The sequence below is a fragment of the Thamnophis elegans genome, chromosome 2, assembly GCF_009769535.1.
Source record: "Thamnophis elegans isolate rThaEle1 chromosome 2, rThaEle1.pri, whole genome shotgun sequence".
Classification (NCBI taxonomy): Eukaryota; Metazoa; Chordata; class Lepidosauria; order Squamata; family Colubridae; genus Thamnophis; species Thamnophis elegans.
The window spans coordinates 109,823,243-109,843,288 of NC_045542.1; the positions used below are offsets into that span (position 1 = coordinate 109,823,243).

General features: G+C 39.6%; 1 protein-coding gene across 1 annotated transcript in view; it reads left to right on the forward strand.

Moving 5' to 3' along the window:
- The first annotated feature begins 218 nt into the window (after positions 1–218).
- The window catches only part of CFAP92 (cilia and flagella associated protein 92), a 42,566-nt gene continuing 22,738 nt past the window's right edge, over positions 219–20,046 (forward strand). Inside the window, exons 1-3 of the mRNA XM_032239088.1 lie at positions 219–335; positions 5,025–5,232; positions 6,490–6,615. Coding sequence (XP_032094979.1) covers positions 219–335; positions 5,025–5,232; positions 6,490–6,615 — 451 coding nt within the window. The remainder of the gene's footprint in view (positions 336–5,024; positions 5,233–6,489; positions 6,616–20,046) is intronic.

Here is a 20,046-nt window from a genome sequence, read left to right on the forward strand (position 1 = left end):
GGCCAAAGTAAATATGTTAAGATTATACTTTTGTATGTAAAATGCCAATCTTGGAGATTCTTAATAGACCAAAGCCATTGTAACAACAACACTCACTTTCACTCTCCCTATTTCGTTTTCTATTTTATTTATTATTGTCAGTAAATAAACCTGGGCAGGCCTCTAAAGCAGACATACAGAGATCTGGATCTAAAGCAAAAGAAGGATATATTCCAAAAATGCATCGTTTTTATCATATGGAGTATTTTCTTCTACCAGATGATATTGAACCTCGAAAATTAGATTTGGTATTGTTTGGTCCAGTGGCTAAATTATTTCTGGATACAGAATCTAAGGTAAAAAAAAGATAAACTACCAGTATTTATTTATTTTTTGCTATTACTTAATAATCTAATACATTCCAGATGTTTGGAAGTACTGCATTGCAGTTTTATATTATATCGCCAATCTTGTTAAATATTGGAGAAATGAAATTCAGTAACTGGAAAGCTAAATTAGACCACTATGTTTTCTTACCTTTGTGTTAGGTGTTCTACCAGATAATTAGGAAGAATATGACAAAGGAGATAGGATTAAAGCTTGACACAATGAGGTCTATATCAAAGAAAACTGGACATTAGAAAATCATTCTCAATACCAGAATGGAGTAAATTCAATAAATGTTGAACTTTTAGAATGAAGAAATTAAAGTAGATAACTTTCCTAGGTTGGATAAATTTGTCAGAGGCTGCTTAATCAGAAACCCATGCAGATTCTTCTTGTTTACATTCAAGAGAATTTGGTTTCAATTCAAAGCACCCACTTCCCACCTCACACAGCAACTAAGGTAAAAATGGGCTTGTGAACCATTTAAGAAACCCAGAGGGCAGAAAGTCGTGTTTTATCCTACCTAGATGATCTACTTAGCACAATGTCCTCTATAGAAAATCACCATGGGAGATTGGCTAAATTACTATAGGAAGAATGGGGCTTGCATCTGTAGATTTTTGGTAAGTTTTCAATAAGATGAGGATGCCCTTCTTTTGACCTGCTTCTGAGAGTGGGACAGGAATTCTTCAGATTCCAACAGAACTGACAGGATGATGGTTGGTGGCACTGTGTTGGAAGGACATCTGTATGCCTTTCGGTATTTTACAGTGCTTTCCAAGGGATCCATCAGATAAAGTGCTGAAGACATGAATTATTCTTATCCTGTCATTGGTGACCCAGAACGCAGTGATACTCTTAATAGAGATGAGACAGGAACGACCATGGCATCTTCTGCAACCTCTCTACATTCTGCATCAGGCTCTAGAACCGCATTTACATCTTGGCCCCAGACAAATGAACATCACTAAATGACTTGGAGCTTATTTCATATAGGTAGTCCTCGACTTACAATTTGGGAGTCTAAACTCAGCTAAAGATGTTACCTAGCCTGGTAATGAAACGTTCGGAAACCAACTCACAAGCTCCGAGAACGAACCATCACCCTCAAACTGGACCAATATTTTGAAGGCAGATAAAAAAAAAAACTCTGTGTTTTATTGCTGCTTCTACAATTCCACATTATCACTCCAGAGGAATCAATTCTATCTGCTTCTATTGGATGATGAAAAAAATAACATGTATGTAGTGGTATCATAATGCAAATCCTATCCTGTTCATAGATGTCCCAATATTAGATGGAAATACACAAGTCACACTTCAGTATTGCCCTTGAAAAGGTAGTGGCTATGGATAGTTTACTTTCAGAAGGCACACTGAACTAAGTGAGCCAAATACAAACTCTCATTTCTACTCCTGATTATGACTAAGTCAGTTACAGTCTTAACTGTAACATTTATTTGCAATCTACATTACATGCCTGAAAACCTTACCAGTTAAATTGACTTAGTGTATTAGGCACACATATTGTAATTGAGCTTGGATGACAAAATAGAAGGTTGTTGGCAAAGGAGAATTGTAAGTTGATACCGTGTTGGGGTGATACATGTAGTTCCTGAGAATTTTAACAACTTGTTTGCCCAGTCAAATTTTTTAGAATCAATGGTTCTAATTAAAGTGCTATAAAATCACATAGTGTTATTTTAATAATTATAATAGTAGACTAGATAGAATTCTTTATTGGCCAATTCTTTATTTGATTGGACACACAAGGAAGTTGTCCTGTGCATATGCTCAGTGTACATAAAGAAAAATAAAATAGAATACATTCATCAAGAATCATAAGATACAACACTTAGTGATAGTCATACTTACTACGCAATCAATTTATACTAGGAAACAAATATATAAATTTTGAAGATAAAAGCAACATGGTTACAGTCATAAGTGGGAAGAGATAGGTACCAGGAAGGAAAAGAATAATAATAGTAATACAGTCAGAAGATAATATAATGTTGTGGGAATTAGTTGTTGTAGCAGAGTGATGGCAATTCAGGAAAAAATTGTCCTTGTGTTTAGTTGGTCTTGGTTTGCAGTGCCTTGTAGCGTTGTTCTGAGGGTAAGAAGTTGAAACAATTTATGTCCAGGATGTGAGGGGTCTGTAGTTATTTTCACAACCTCCTTTTGACTTGTGCAGTATATAGGTCCTCAATGGAAGGCAGGTTGGTAGCAATTGTTTTTTCTGCAGTTCTAATTATCCATTGAAGTCTTGTTTGGTCCAGAGCATTTTAAATTTTAAAATTTAAATTGCAGAATATTTTAAATTTGATTTAAAATATTAGAAAATAAGCATCAATAGCATATTAATAGATCAGAGACTTCTGAAATGTATAGAATGAAAAAGTATTTTGTATTTTCATTACTGGTAGTCTTGTGTTTTGTTTTTGTTTTTTGTCCTCTTTTCCTTTCTATTTCTGTTGTCATTTGTTAGCCAGGAACTCCAAAGACGACGACAGAAGCAAATTTAAAAAGCCATCCACGCTGAATATTTCAGTAAGTGCAGATAAGATTCTGGGGAATGAATGACAATAATAATGTACGAAACCAAGGATGGATGACATTAATTTTATTTTCTGTGCTCATGCATCGTGGTATGCTAGACACCTATTGTGGGGTTTCAACATCACAGCAGGTATGCTTTGATCCAGTAGTTTTATTTAGTGATATTTCCATGGGTGCTAAAGTTGAATAAGTACACATGATGGGTGAAGTCTATATTTCAAATAATTTTACTCTAGAAATTTAGTGACGCAAGGAACAAAAAAACAGTATCTATAATGGTCATCACTTGTTAACTCTTACATATTTTTAATGATGTCTTAATTTACCTTTACCTACTGGCAAGACCAGATAGACTTCTGCCTGCTATGTTTTCTAACAATATTTTTCTTCAAGAAGACTAGATGAATAAGTATATTGTAGAGAATGAGGAAGCTTTATAATATAAGGATACATTGCAAAGGTAGTCCAATTGTGTTTCAGTCAAAGGTTTAGTACTTAACAGTACTTAACTGTTGCTTAACAGAAGGTTGCAAAAGGTGATCACTCGACCCTAGGCACTGCAACCGTCATAAATACATGTACTTGTACATGTATTTAGTACTTAAACGGTTGTCCTTAGTAAGTTCCTGCCTGAACATTAAGATCTGGGGGAGAGTTCTTCTATGTTCCTACATTAAAGGATGTACATTATATAAGGAGCACCCCAACCTTACATTAACATGGAGCATTTTGTAGCACCAACTGAAGAGCCATGGTGGCACAGTGGTTACAATGCAGTATTGCAGGCTAATTCTGCCAACTGCCAGAAGTTTGATCCTAACTGGCTCAAGGTTGACTTAGCTTTCCATCCTTCCAAGGTTGGTAAAATGAGGACTCAGATTGGTGGGGACTATATGCTGACTCTGTAAACCACTTACAGAGGGCTGCACTATGAAGTAGTATATAAGTCTAAGGGCTATTGCTATCTGATTTTTTATTTTTGCATTTGGGATGTTAAGTCAACTACAGCTTTTGAGTTGCCTTAAAAAAAAAGCAACCAGCATGACCATACGGCAGGGGTGGGTTCCTGCCAGTTCTAACCTCTTCTATAGAAGAGGTTCCACAAATCTGCAATGCTGTTTAGAACTGATTCCAACTCCCTCCCCCCTCTTCATCTTGATGATGTCCACACATCATCAAGATGAAGAGCGAGAGGAGGAATTCTGGGAGTTGAAGTCCACTACTTACAACAGTTCATTTAGTGACCATTCAAAGTTACAATGGCACTGAAAAAAGTGACTTCTGACCATTTTTCACACTTAAGACTGTAATGGCATCCCCGCCCACATGATTGAAATTCAGATGCTTGGCAACTGACATGTATTTATGACAGTTGCAGTGCCTAGGGTCGAGTGATCACCTTTTGCAACCTTCTGTTAAGCAAACTCAGTGGGGAAGCCAATTCACTTAACAACCATGTCACTAACTTAGGCAATGGCAGTGATTCACTTAAGAAAGTTAATAAAATGGGGCAAAACTCTGTCTTGTTTAGCAACATAGATTTTGGGCTCAATTGTGGTCATAAATTGAGGACTAATTGTACATCAGGCAAACGGGATTCTCTATAATATCCAGCTTATATTTCATTTTTTGGACTACTCAGTGAAGAGAGAACATCATTTGAACATTGAAGTCATGGGTTCAACCCTTGGCTTCTGAAACTAAAAAGAATCTTCTAGTACTATATAGGAGAGCTACTGCCAGCCAGAGTAGTTAGTAACAGCCTTGATGTACTAATAAGTTGGCCTGCTATAAAATGTTGCTCTGTTTGTATTGAGTTTGCTTACACTGTTAGGGAAATCTGCCTAAATTTAAAGTTTGATCACACTGAATGCATTTGGATTGAGCTTAAAAGGTTTCGGCCGTTATTACTTTTAATAAGATTATACATGTGTATCATAATTTTATGACTTTCAGCTGATGGGCAGAGGGGAGAAAACATGTTTAATCGTTCACTGATTTGTCTTTCTAGTGCTTTAAAAGCATATTCTTTAATTGTGACCTGGAAAATATTGTTGATAATGTATTGTTTCAGTAGTATTTTCTTTTTAAAATAGGTAGTGAAACCCTGGCTTGAAAATGACCAGATATGGATTTCATGGAACCACAGCATTGAAATTAATGTTACTAACGAGTTTCTAATAAAGCTAAGAGAACACAGCATAAAATTAAGGTTATGGGATCTCAAGGAAAAGGTTTGTTCAAAAGCCAGGTTTTGTAAACTAAGGAGTAACCTACTATTATCAGATCATGGAGAATTTGATGGTAAGTGTGTTGAAGACATCGCTACTCTTGAGTCAATCTCTGGTCATATATATAATTAACATTTTTGATTTCACTATATTCTTCAGTTATATATCCCTGACTGGGAGAAACTGATAAGTGTTATGCCTTTTAATGGAATTTTTTTAGTTGGAAAAGGTGCAACCAGACTATTTTGCCACCATAAACACAGTTCTCCTATAGTGGTGATGACGAACCTTTTTTGCCTCGGGTGCCAAAAGCACGAGCGAGTGTGCTATTGCATGTGTTTGCGTGCACACCCCATAACAATGCCCCCCCATGCCGTGCCCCCTGTGCATGTGCACGTGACAGCCCCCCCATCTGCCCCGCGCATGTGCGCACGGCTTTCTAGGAACCTGAGGACACCCCCCCCCGGAGGCTCTTCAGAGGCCAGAAATGGCCTGTTTTGCGACTTCCAGTGAGCCCAGTGCGTCTGTTTTGTGCCCTCCCCAGGCTCCTGAGGCTTTCTAGGAGCCTGGGGAGAGCAGAAATGGCTTCCCCTGCCCTCTAGAGGCATTTTCTGACTTCCTGTTTTTGCGTTGGGCCATTTTTTGCCCTCCGGAGGCTTCAGGAAGCCGCCTAAAGCATCCGGAAAGTGAAAAATGGCCCTACAGGCAACCTGGAAATTCAGGAATGGACTTCCAGGTTGCCTGTAGGAGCTTTTCTCTCTGCTCCCAAACTTCCGATTTGCACATTGGGTTGTTTTTCGCCCTCCAGAAGCTTCCGGAGCAGAAAAGCAGCCTAAAATGAAGGTAGAAATCAGCTGGCCAGCACATGCATGTGTGCTGGAGCTGACAGGGCAACACCTTGCGTTCCCTAAGAAATGGCTCAGCGTGCCACCTGTGACACACATGCCATAGGTTCGCGATTATGGTCCTATATTGATAAGTTTAAAGTTACTTTATTAAAGTTAGCTAGATCTTCATCCAGATCAACTGAAGTAAAATCATCATCAGCTATTATCCAGCTTTCTTTAAAGACTTCCTAAGAAACTAAGAGATTTACAGAATGGTTATTTTGATCTCGACATTTCTGTCCTACATAGGAGAATTGTTAAAAGTATAGAAAAAGTATAGAAGAACATCTGTTTCCTGTTCAGTAAAGTCTTTGGATTGATATCACAAAGTTGTCAGCATAACTCCTGTTTAGTTACCCATCTTATTTTCTCTTAATAATATAGGCACATAAAACAAATTGTTAGCTGTGAATGTCACTTAGTATTGCTTTTTCCTATTCAAGGTAATGTCAAGAATATGGTTTTGTATCAGAGAGAATTCTTAGAAAGGAAAGAAGCCAAACCCAGTGTCACAAAGGTTAAACCAGTAACGTACTTGGTGCAAAAACAGACAGCAGACGCTTTGTCAGGTAAGATTCTGTGAACATAAGGCTCCATTATGTTATATATGCAAGTACTTTGATATATACAACAACAATGAGCTTCAGCTGTGATCTTATTTCATGCTCTGCTGTTCTTATGGTAACAGTTAATGTAAAATGCAGCAATTAATAGTTTGCTGGTTTTTTATTTCTCTCCTATGTAAAAAAAATAATTCTGTTTCAATATGAGCACCATGTTACAATGAGATCTCATTAAATTTCTGGAAGTTGGTTCTCAGTTTGGGTAAGATGCTTTAATGCAAAAGTTGTTTTACAAACTTTTGCATGTACTAATTACATGTTCTCCTCTTGTCCAAACATGGTTCTGGCAAAGCTATCTAACTAAGCTAATAAATGTACTGTATTTTTGGACTATAAGATGCACTGGAGTATAAGATGCACCAAGATTTTGAAGAGGTAAATTTAAAAAAAGGTTTTTGCCCTCTCTGGTCCCCAGGAGCACTCTGCAGGCCTCCTAATCCTCTGAACCCTCCATCTTTTGTGAGAAACTGGGTGTGCAGAGAGTTTGGCAGGCCTGCAAAATGCTGGGGGCGGGGAGGGCAAAATTGCAATGTGTGGGGGTTTGGGAGGTGAAAAACTGCCCCATCCTGAGCTGCAGCTAAAAAGGAACCTAGAACCTGAATGTCCTCGACCATCTGGACCTGGAAGGCTCAGCCTGGAAAAAGGGGAGGTTGTTAAAGACAGGTTCCCTAAATTGCTGTCACAGGATGATTTCCACTCGCGTGTGGGGGGAGATTGTGCTGTGATTGCAAAGCCCATGGGGAAAGGCGGTGGGGAGGCTGCTATAATGTGCTGTGGGCTTTCCGAAACTCCAGATGGGCTCGGTCTTCCTAAAGGGTAAGGTTTTTATCACTCTCAAATCTGTTTTTCTCTACCTTTCCCATGGCAGGACAGGCCTAAACATTCCTCTCTGCGCTTTATTTCCCTCCCCCCTTCCCTCTGACCAGCAGTGATGCGGAGCTGCTTTGACCAAGGAGCGGCAGTCGGCTCGCTTCTTCTCTTCAGCGATGAGGAAAGATGTGTATGGACTGCTAAATGGCTGCTGCTGCGCTCAACTGGGAATGGCCCATTGGGCGAGAATCCATTTGGATTATTGGTTCCTTGCGGTGGTGCCTGAGGGGCAAAAGGGAAGCCCAAAGAAAATGACCCGGCAAGGCTGCTTCCTTGAACCAAGCTTGTTCACAGCCCTCTTTGCAACCCTGTTTCCTTAGTCTCAGGGCAAAAGCAGGTGCCAGGCTCCAGGGAGACTCCCAACCTGGTGCTCCCATATTCCAAAGTTTTATTTCTATCCCGCAGTTCTTCTACTACCCAAGATCCAGACGATGCCAATACCTTAACCAGAGAGAAAATGGAGATCTAGTGTCCTGAGAAAAGCCTTCCTGTATCCCCCCCTCCCCAATCCACCTGGATCTGTCATGTAGTGCTTATTACTATTGCTGCTATTGTGCCCGTATCTCTTTGCTGCATGACAGATCTGGGGAGATTGGGGGGAGGTGCAGGAAGGGAAGAGGACCAATCTGCTCTCCATGAAGGCTTTTCTCAGGAGCCAAAGACTTTAAATCAAGCTTGATTGTAACCCATTCCAAGTTTTAAACTTCCCAATCTAGCATCCGAGAAATCTAGTGTCTCTGAGATACCTCTCGTTTGCAATAGGAGGAGGGGGTGGCGTAAAGCACCTTAAACCAAAGCCTCTGAGTAACTGGGAAAGAAAGCTGTTTTTTGGGCAGCGGTTTTCAGCAGGTTCCAAGCGCGGCTTTCGTTCCCAGTTTCTCAGACGCTCTCCTTCTGCAAGCGACAGGTGCCTCAGAGACTTGGTGGGCAGCTCAGGGGAGACAATGGCCATGATGACTTCACTCCCCAGCAATGTGAGGAGCCACCACCCTCCCGGGAGCCGCAGGAGTCCCAAAAGCGAAACGTCTCTCCTTTCCAGTCACCGTGATCTCTGCAGTTCCTGCTTGACCTGCCCCTTCTTGGGTGGTTCCAGACGGCAGACATAGTGGTAACAGTGTTTTTGGGTGGCAGCACAATGATCTTGACCATCTGGAACAACCTGAGAAGGGGCAGGTGAAGCGGGCGCTGCGTGAGAGGTGTAAGGCAAGCCGCTGCTCAGTCTCCCCATTTTCCAGACAACCCAGGTGGAGGGCGGTCGGCTTCTGCTCCTGGCCTGGGACACAGATCTGGCCAGGAAGAAAGAGAAGGTGGAGAAGGGTGTGCTCTTTTTCCTCCCTTGTCCAAAAATGGAGCATGCAGAATCAGCAAATGACTGAGGCAGCAAAGGCGCAGAGGCTTGCTGGGAACGTGACGGATCTGGCCAGGAAGAACGCACTTTGCAATCAGGAAGGAAAAAGTTTCAGGTGACGGGTGGTTCCAGGCCGCGCTGCGATCCCTGCAGCCTGGAACCACCCGTCGCCTGAAACACTCTTTTATCTCCCGATTGCAAAAATGGGGCATGCATTCCTCCTGACCATATCTGTCTCCCAGGCCATGAACAGAAGCCGACCTCCCTCCGCCTAGGTTGTCTGGAAATACAGGAGGTCGAGGGGCGAACCACCTTGCCTTATGCCTCCTGTGCAGCATCTGCTATACCAGGTGGCTACATTCAGAGTATAAGATGTACTTAGATTTTTACCCTCTTTTGGGGGGAGGGGGAGTGTGTCTTATACTCTGAAAAATACGGTAAATGATCAGATGACATTATAGGCTGTTTTTTAAAAGTTTGTTCTCATATTGACTTGTATATACCATTCCAATTTAAAAAGGATGTACTTAAATTAATTCAAGTACTTCCCTTGCCTGACATTATTTTCAGTATATTTATATGTTGTGAAAAAGCAATTTCCCTTATTTTGTTCCCTTAAAATAAACTTATTAGTAGAACAGTTGATAAAAATGAGTTTTATTTAAACAGATTTCAGCTTTTTAAACTAGACACATGTATCCATTCAGTTGCTGTTTGAAGAACACGTCTTTTATTCAAATCCTCACCTAATTTCTACTGGGTCGTTGCCTTTTTTGCCGAATATAGTATTCTCTATTTCCTGCTTAAAATTGTGCTATTATTTTGGTGTGATACCTGAAACATGGATAAATACTTCTTAAATTGATGGATTTCTTAGATATTACTTTATAATTTTACAATCACCCATTATATTCCACAACTCCCATGCAAACTGTTCACTAGAGCCGAGGTGGCGCAGTGGTTAGAGTGCAGTACTGCGGACACTTCAGCTGACTGCTATCTGCAGTTCGGCGGTTTCAAATCTCACCGGCTCAAGGTTGACCCATCCTTCCATCCTTCCGAGGTGGGTGAAATGAGGACCCAGACTATGGGGGCATATGCTGACTCTGTTAACCGCTTAGAGAGCGCTGAAAGCCCTATGAAGCGGTATATAAGTCTAATTGCTATTGCTATAGAGCAAACCCATTTGCAACAGTGGGTGAAATCCTGTATCATGTCAGCAGATTTTTGTCTTCTCCTTTTCTCTGAAAATTTGCTTTGGAAATTTGAAGATCTCTGGAGCTGCAAGGCGAGGGAGGGCATCCTTCCTTCCAAGATTGGCCAGCATAACTAGGCTCTGTCCGAGTCCATGAACTCAGTGGACTCTATCCATGAAACCCTGTCACTGAATGTCAGCCAAAATTCCAAAATGTTTCTCAAGAAGACTAGACAAAAGGCCCACTATGAGAGAGGCTTTCTTTCCATAAAGAAACTGAAAGTTAAAAAGCAGCCCTTGGAATTACATCGGAACTCTATTTTGGTTCAAATGTAGGCAGTCTCTAACAACATCCAGTGAAGAAAGAAGATCCTTAGCCAACATTATGCTCATGTTGTTTAGTTTCACTCCGCAGCTTCTCAGAAATCTTCTGGATGCCACGAGCCCTCTTCAAGGGTAGTTTCTACAGTAGTCCAGAAAAGAGGTGAATCAGCTGAATTTCGCTGATAGATTGTCAGTTATATTGGGTGTTTCCCAATGTTTGGGACCCATTTTATAGTTCTTTTTGAGGTGCTTTGTCTTTAGTTTATTTTTGTTTGCTCTTATTCTATTTTTCACAGGAGAAATCACAACCTTTTATTTATCCAATGGTCTATTAATTTATCACACTTATTAATTCAAGGGGACAAGTGGAGAATGATACACTAGTTCAATTATAGGACAGGCCTGTGCAGAATTTGAGTTGAAGTGAAATTGCTTCACAGCATACAGAAAATCTATACATTTTGGAGGCTAAATGTTAAATATATTAATTCTTTTTGTTGATCCAATAGTTTTCTGGTGATTCTTCTGCCTTTTTCCTTGCACTTCTCTTTATGCAATGTCACAGAAGCCAAGAATACAACTGGGGAAAAAAAAAGATTATCTGGAGTCCTACAAAGCCTCATGGAATACAGAGACCTTTAGATTTGGCTGTATTGTGACTTCTGGCTTTTTGAGGTGTTTTTTTAAAATTAAATGGAGGTTTCTGATTACCTTCTATTGGTATCATATAACTGATTATATGTACAGATGTTATGTTCCTAACTCTGACGTATCCAAACATTCCAAAGCAAGAGTATAGTTTAATTTTGGATTAATATGGCGCCATTTTGCATTACAATTTTCTTTGAAAGCCTAAGCCATTATCTTTGTGAGAGAGGATGTGTGATTGGCTGAGGGAAACTAATCATTTCCATTTTAGAGTGCCTGTAGTGCAGTATCCATCCACATTTTTTCTATATTAAAAAAAAAAACAACTGTTGCTGAATTATTGATATTCAAATCTTACTCCAACAACTTGGGGGAACAGCCCATTCTACTTTTGAGATTTATTCATGAAAGGCACATTTGTATTGGTGTTGTGTATGTTTATTTAGTTTACTAATCAGTCATCTGCCCCTTACAATATATTACTGGTCTTCCTACTTCAGCTGTGAGCAAGCGCATGGAAAATGGAGCCAAATCCCCCCGGAAAATTAGTTTGACACCACCTCCTGCAAAAACCCGAGGAATTGAACCATTCACTGAGGTAATCTGCAAAAGCTGCTGATTGATAGTGCCATAGATTTATTGTGCATATTTCAATAAAATTAAAAACAGCTATTTTTTTTCCACTTCTGATGTTAGGACATGATTCATTTTCAATTTGAATTTTTGAATTTCTGCAGGCAAATAACAATGTTGAGTGTTGGTGACATATATGACTCTGCCTTTTATCTATTCTCTGCTGCTACTCAATTTAGAGAGAACTAAAGGTGAAATCTGTCTTTGACATCGTACAGCAGATAGATCTGGGTGTTCCAACTTACAGTTTGGAAACCTTTTATATTCACAAACTATTCAGCTTTATTTTCCCACCACATTGTAGAAATTTTCTTTGGAGTCAATGACTGCAGCGAAGACCAAAGTAATTTACCAAGTAGTGGCAGGTCAGTGGGTAGGTTCCTACCGGTTTGGACCGGTTTGGCCGAACCAGTAATGGTTTGCGGCCTGGGTCTCTGGAACTGGCAGCGAACCAGGCCTGCCATGCTCCCAAAACCGGTTCTTCCAGCGGCACCATAGCTGCACCATCTTGTTTTTTGCTTCTCTGCGCATGCACGGAGCATTTTTTTATTGCACTGTGGATGTGCACACAGCGCACATCAAGCACACATGTGTGTGGCACGGCCACGAGCAAACCGGCAACAGTGACTGCTGGAACCCATCCCTGTGCCAGGGTACCCTGGTTCTTGAGAATCTATGTGGATAAGAGGAGGGACAGTCACCCATATGTCCTCTGGAGGGCTGCTCCTTGTGAGGAGACCACAGGACAGGGGTCTTACCCAGATTTGAGCACTGGAAGGGTTAGGTACCTTACTTTCAACCACTAGTGGAATTTTCAAAAGGACACTACATTTGCAAGCCTCACTTTTTAATCACTTTTGGAAATTTCCTATGACTATCGTATCCGAGTGTGGGTTGTTAGGGAGAATGTGTTCTGGCATTTTTGCTTCCTTATCTGTTTTATTGTATTTTTTGAATTGTGTGTAAACGTGTCTGTTTGCCTGAATGCCAAGTTTCCAGGAATTCCCTGGTGTTTTTTGAATATAGTTTGGTCTAGGATAGGTCACGTTTCTCAATTAAAATTAATGTTGTGACATTGAGTTTTTATATCAGTCTTCTGATTGATTGATGTTGATGGATGCATTCTGCTAGCTTCTGCATGTCCGGCTGTTATATAGTGACTGTTAAGAATCCCAAGGAATTACACTTAATATATTGTAGGTGATTTCTGTTTTCTCTTCTTGCGTTACTGGATCCTTTGGTTACTTAAGATGTTTTGGAGGGCTTTAGTTGTAATAATCTCGAGATGTTTCTGAGATATTTTTGATGTATGCAGTGTAGTTTCATAGCTTTCATAGATAAAAATCAATAAAATTTAGCACACAGAGAACATGATAAATAAAAAGTCTACGAGCTAAAACAGAAACAACAGCAGCTTCTACAACTCTTGAAATAACTGTATTCTCTATTTCCCTTTAAGTCAATTTCCCTTCACTCTGGAAATTTCCATCAATTATTCTGAATTGTGGGAAAGACGTTAAATCATTTACATCTCAGATTATACTTCTCATTTTGAAATAAAAGAAATTGGCAGATCTTAACTTCTGGAAATAGATTATTAAGGTAAAGGTTCCCCTCACACATATGTGCTAGTCGTTCCCAACCTCTAGGGGGCAGTGCTCATTTCTGTTTTAAAAGCTGAAGAGCTAGCGCTTTCCAAAGACGTCTTCGTGGTCATGTGGCTGGCATGACTAAATGCCGAAGGTGCATGGAACACTGTTACCTTCCCACCAAAGGTGGTCCCTATTTTTCTACTTGCATTTTTACATGCTTTCAAACTGCTAGGTTGTCAGAAGCTGGTACACATAACGGGAGCTCACTCTGTTACGCGGCACTAGGGATTCAAACAGCTGAACTGCCAACCTTTCTGATTGACAAGCTCAGTGTCTTAGCCACTAAGCCACCAAGAAATAGATTATTGCAAAGTGTTAAATTTGTGTTTTTTTGAGAAAATGTTGAGGCTTGTTGCTGTTTTAGGATTTCTTGATTTACTACATTTCTTATTTTAAACATAGCTTAATTTCCTATTTTGTAGATCAGATACATGTTTCTTAGTCACATATTGAATTTTTCCTAATGGATCTTTTTTTTCTTCCATTTTTTCTGCCAGCAGATAACAACCCATTCTCACATGTTAACAGTTAATGATAACTATAATAAAAGTACTACATCATATAATCCCATTTTGCAGATATTTCATAAGTTAATGTTGCCAAGGAAATAAACTTAAAACATTCCTTGGCAAATAATTCGGATGATGTGGGTTTGACATTTTGGAAAATCTGACAGCAATAAGATGTGCTGCCAAAGGAAACAGCTTCTTTTATCACAGTTGCATTGCAAATGATACTTATGTCAGTCAGTGTAGAAATGTGTCTTCCTTGCTGCAAACAAATTTTCTTCTAGTGATTCTGTACTGAGTGCTGAAAACTAATTCCTCCTTAAAATAATTCAATAGCTCTTGAGCTATTAATGTTCTTGAAGTGTCAGAGATGCTACTATATCATTATCAGCCCTTATCGAATGACTGGTATAGATAGAAACCAGAGGAGGGTTAGTTAAATCAAGTTGATTTACCTGTCATATGTATTTATACCTCATACCTACAAATTGCAGTATGCATTCCAAGAATGATTATTTTTTGGGTGGTCTTTTTTAGAGTAAGGAAACCAGGACTCATTGCCTCCTGCCCTCTAGTCTGCCTTAAACATTAACTAACTGGCAGGTTGATATAACTGTTCATTACCAGTGCCTGCAAATGTGTGACCATCACTAACTTTTATTGCTAGAAATTCTTAATTGTCTAACTAATTAGACTATACTCCCAAATGTTCTGTTCTGGAGCTGCTCCTGAGAGCCATGATCACAACGAGACTTGAGAGGCTCTTTCTGAGGAGAGTAAGGAAGATGACCATAGGCATGATTCTGTTACTATTTATAAATAGTCTGAGCTTGGTGTGGAATTGATTTATTGGTTTGCTTTACATAGTGGGCCTGACATCAATCTTGCACACGTAGTGTTTTACCATCAGTACCACCCAGTGGTGAAATTCATTTTTTTCACTATCAGTTCTGTGGGCGTGTCTGGTGGGCGTGGCATGGGAAGGATACTGCAAAATCCCCATTCTTTCCCCACTCCCGTGGAAGGATATTGCAACATCTCTGTTCCTACCCCACTCTGGGGCCAACCAGAGGTGATATTTGATGGTTCTCTGACTACTCAAATTTTCCGCTACCGGTTCTCCAGAACATGTCAGAACCTGCTGAATTTTACCCTTGGCACCATCTCAATACTCACGTGGATTAAAGAAGTGCCACATGAGTCTTTTGTGCATTCTTTCTCTTGTTTTGGACTTAAACCATGCCCCTCCCACCCACTCCCCTTGTAGGTTTGTTAAAGGATTTCACCTATTCCTCTCGAGAACATGTTCTTTACTTCCTACAATTTCATAACTCCTTGAGTGTTTTCAGAATTCACACACACACGTCTAGTAGATTTGACAGAGTCTCCATGTCTGCTGTGCTGTGCTGAGTGTGAACTTATAGGAGTTGTAATTTTTATGTAGAGGAAAGAGATCAGGGAAAGAGAGAAGGCTGGTCTACACATTTCTCTTCCCAAACTGTTCACAAGAATGATCTGAGCTAATCTGTCCTGCATTGACTTCCTCAAGGTAGTTATTATGTTAGAGGATTGTTTTGTCAGACCTGGTGAAAAACGTGGATTTTGAAAAAATAATATTTTAAAGCAGAAGATAGCTTTTTTTCATCAGGTTTATAAAAACCAAAGAGCAATTACAGCAAAATTGTATTTTTATGTTACTTTTTTTTTTAGCAAAAGCTATATATTTGGAATTAAACATTTCAATTTGAAAAGAGAAATAAGAAAAATAGTTGAAATTTCAAAACATCATAAAAAATGTAATAGAAGAATAAAATGTCTTTCTGTTTTATGATAATCAAACTCTTTGTCACAAATATACAAATATACATTCAGTTGATAAAGAACAAATTAAATGCAAAGAATCTTATTTCTGATCTTTCCTCTCCACCAGTGTAGAGCTAGCTTATAGGCACCTGGTTTGCACAGGTATTTCCAGAATACATACCTTGCTAGCATTCAGGCCTAAGAATACCTGGGGTGAACTTGGCAGGTATGGAAGATGCAGAGCAGTCCGGTCTCTGTCATTCTTTTTCCTTGGGTTCCAGCAAAAATGTTAGTGGGTTTGTAACATAAGGAGTGCTGCGTCCCATGGATTCCTTTGCCTGCAATTAATAGATGTCATGTTTCCAAAGACTTTGTAGTACATTTAAACTTTGCAGCCACAAGTTCATCAGTTCTACATTTTAATCTGAACAGTTAATTATTTTTGTTATTATTGAATTCATTTTCAATTACTAATATAAATGAAGCCAATCAATGGCCTGTTTCCTCCCCCCCCCCCAAAAAAAAATTTGTATCTAACATTACATGCAGATAATGAGATACAGGCAATTTAAGCATACCATTTCTATTCTGACTAAAGATTAATTGCATTTGCTTTTCAAATTGTTCTGGTTCTTTCTAATTAAGAATTGAAAGGGCTGTTTACAAGAAATTAGATTTTGGATTCTAAATCTGGGGTTGAGGGTGGGGAAGAGGCCTACACTGGAACAATCTCTTCAGGTTTTTTCTAACACCAAATGTATCTATGTTTAGGCCCTGTTGCTCTGCTCAGATTCACAGCACTGCTTTCTCATCACCACAACTGTCCATAATAATGTTGGCTTAAGCAGAATAACAGAATAACAGAGTTGGAAGGGACCTTGAAGGTCTTCTAGTCAACCCTAACCCCTATGCCAGTGATGGCTAACCTTTTGTCCTCGCATGCCAAAAGCATGCGGGCATGTGCGTGCGTTTGTGCCCACATCCATAATGCAATGTATGCGCACCACACCTGCCCCCTGTGCATGCGTGTGCATCTCCCTTGTGCGCAGCAGAGACCTGAAAATCAGCTGGCCGAAGGGAGGCGCATGCATGAGCTGGGTGACAGCTTGTGTGCCCACAGAGAGGGCTCCATGTGCCTCCATTTCAGAAAAATCATTGCTAGCCACCTCAACTTTGCTGCGTTCATAATGAAGAAAGAAATCTGGTGAAGCATGAAGATTTAGAATGTCTTCTAGAATTATTTCTAGTTTCTTAAAAATAGCTCTGTGCTAGGTTACATGATTGGGAAGGGAAACAGAATGGCTTAGAAAGAGCAGCAAATGAGATCCTTTGCTGTGGCTTATTTACTGCTCTCATATGGCTGCATGGGGAGAATTTTTCAGGATTTTGTCTCCTCGTAGCCTCTAGCCAGATTTGGTCCATTTCAACACAACTTCCCTTTTGTCAGGTTCTCTCCCCATGCCACATTTTATCCAATTGTGATTGGTTTTCAAAGCATTTTCCTGTTGAAAGGCAGATGGGCAGACAGAGAGAAGCCTCTGAGCCTCTTCATATCATTCTTTCCAACATTCCCTTGGCAGGGAAAGAATAAAAAAGCAAGCTTGGACTGCATAAGTGCAGTGGAGAAGGATGGGGGAGGACTTGAAGTGACAGGGGAGTCCCAGGGATAGGGAGGATGGATTAGGTAAGAATTCCTACTAGAACCTAAGTGCCTTGCCCTGCATCCTGGAGCAAGTACTACAGAAATGTTCTCATGTGTTTCCTTGGGATTGAAAACTGAGCTGATTTTCATCTGTAGTTAATTGGCTCAGCTTTCACTCAAAGTACCACAATATTGTTGGAACATGCAGGATGGTGCAGCCCTTGTGTGACAACCTTCCATATGGCCTTATACAAGCAGTTGGACATTCCTCAACTCTTGGCGTGAGTTTAGCAAATGTTTATTTCGCAAATGGCGTTTTTTAAAAAACTAATAGGCTGTCCTGCAGGTTTTGCTGTGGGTTGTTGCAACAGCTGCAAAAATTGGCAACGTTTGGTGTGAGAAAAAAGCATTTCAGCTACAATCTATAGCTTTGAGCAATTAAATCATACAGAGAAAAATGATAACATAGTTACCAGTTCTATTTCATTTCTACTTTCTACCTTGTTGCTCTCGTCTTACTCTGTCTCATAAATGCTAAAGGCTCCCATGTATGCACTTCTTACAAAAATCTAGATTTAACATGCAAGAACTAAAAGTAAGAGTTGCAAGTGAGATTCTACTCACCACAGCAACCAAAGGACCCAGCAGCCACAAAGGCACAAAAGCCCATGTTTGGATGAGAGGTGATGGGGCTGTTGGGGGCATTTTGGTTTCCACTATCAAGACAATAGATAGATCCTAGAGAAAATTCAGAATGCCATCTGCATTATATCCCTTTTATTTCTACTTTATCAAGTAGAGCCGTTGTTGTCCAGCAGCAGCAATATAGATAATACATAATATTTTCCTTTGGATAACACAAGCTTTATCCCTTCTTTTCCTTTAAGTGCACTCAGTATTTCTGGGAGCATGACGTCTTCTTTTAAAGAAAAAAACCATTCAGGAGGGTAAAAGTATAAAGCAGAAACACCGTATGTCAGAATCTTCGAAATACTCAGCATTAAGATCTGATGGGACCAAATCACTTTTAGACAGAAGGGAAAGAGCATCTACAGGTGAGTGCTGAGATTCATGCAATCCTGTACATTTTCTAGGAAGCAAATGCCATTGGAATTTTTTTCTTTCAAGATGAATATATTTACGATTGCAATTTTTAAATGACAAAAATCTACTGAAGGTTAATAACCAAGATAATAGTGAATGTTAACCAGTGTTAATGACAAATTTGAAGGTGATATGTGGAAGGCAAGTAATTTAATATAGGTAGTCCATGATTTAGAACCGCAATTGAGCCTAGCATTCCTCTTGCTAAGCAAGTCAGTTGTTAAATGAGTTTCCCCCCATTTTACTATTTTGCCTGTCACCGTTGTTAAATAAATCACTGCAGTTATTAAGTTAATAACGGTTGTTAAGTGAATCTGGCTTCCCCATTGACTTTGCTTGTTAGAAGGTTGCAAAAATGATCATGTGACTGTGGGACACTGCCACAGTCACATGATCACATAAAGTATGAAATCAGTTGCCAAGCACCTGAATTTTGATCTCGTGGAGGTAGGAATGGTCATAAGAGTGAAAAATGGTCATAAGTCACTTTTTTCAATGTCCTTGTAACTTTGAATGCTCATTAAATGAATAGTTGTAAGTTGAAGATTACCTATACAGTGTATAGACAAACCAACATTTCTGATTTTACTCGGAGAAAGATTGTGGGTAAATCTTCCAAAATACAAATTTGGGGTCAGAGTTAGAATCCTTTAGTTTGATTTTCTTTCACCTGAGGATCTGAGTTGTACAGAGCCATAAAATATCTCTACCATTTTTATCTATGCCTCCACATGTGACTCATTCAAAAGTTTGATTCTGTTCACACCATGTGCCATTGATCTCCCAAGGAATGTGGGCTAGTGCCCTAAGTCACATTTTTAGGAAAACGATAATCAAGCAAGGACATTTCCTTGGATGATAGTGGATGGCAGCAATCTTTACAAAACTACTATTTCAAAGCAGGACGTAAAACTGGAATGTGTAATAGTTCCCAATTCAATTTCTCGATGTATTTCAGCTTTTTGAAACATTTCTTTATTCTGGAATTGCTTACCATTCTGTAAATACTTGGCATTCTGTTGCTTAATCTAGTCAATGTACTGTTTGATTGAGAGCACGTTTCTGCATCCTTCAGTATGGGTAGCAAACCGCTATCTGAGTTTTAGGAAGTAAACTCTGTAATGATCTGTTTTTAAGCCCTGAAAACAATCCAATCTGGGTTGGTCATTGAAAACAATCTTTGACAAGGTTAGTTTAAGACAAAATCTAAATTAAGAATGAGAAAATGAAAAATAAGTAAAACCAATGTATGGTGCTCCATCGTGTCCAGAGTTCCATATAATTGAGCTGTAATACTTAACAATAACATTACAAGTTTGCAGTATTGTGCCATGAGTAATGGATGAATCAGCTGCTGGTCAGATTGAGAGAATTGATTGTCAGTGCAGAGAATTTAGTAAGACACATCAGGCACTTCCTGATTTCATCCTGCCTGCACCATTTTTAGAATACCTGCAGGGCTGGATATATATGTATGTCCATTCTGCTCTTTCCTTTCAAGATATGCAGCATTATGCAGAGCTGAGAAGAGAAGTAAGACATAGTGAGGCAATGTGTCAATGAAGATTCTCAGTCATCTAGGTAGAGGTCTCGGGAAATTGAATGATGGCAACTGAACTCAAACCCAAAAGAAAAATCCAGTTGTCATA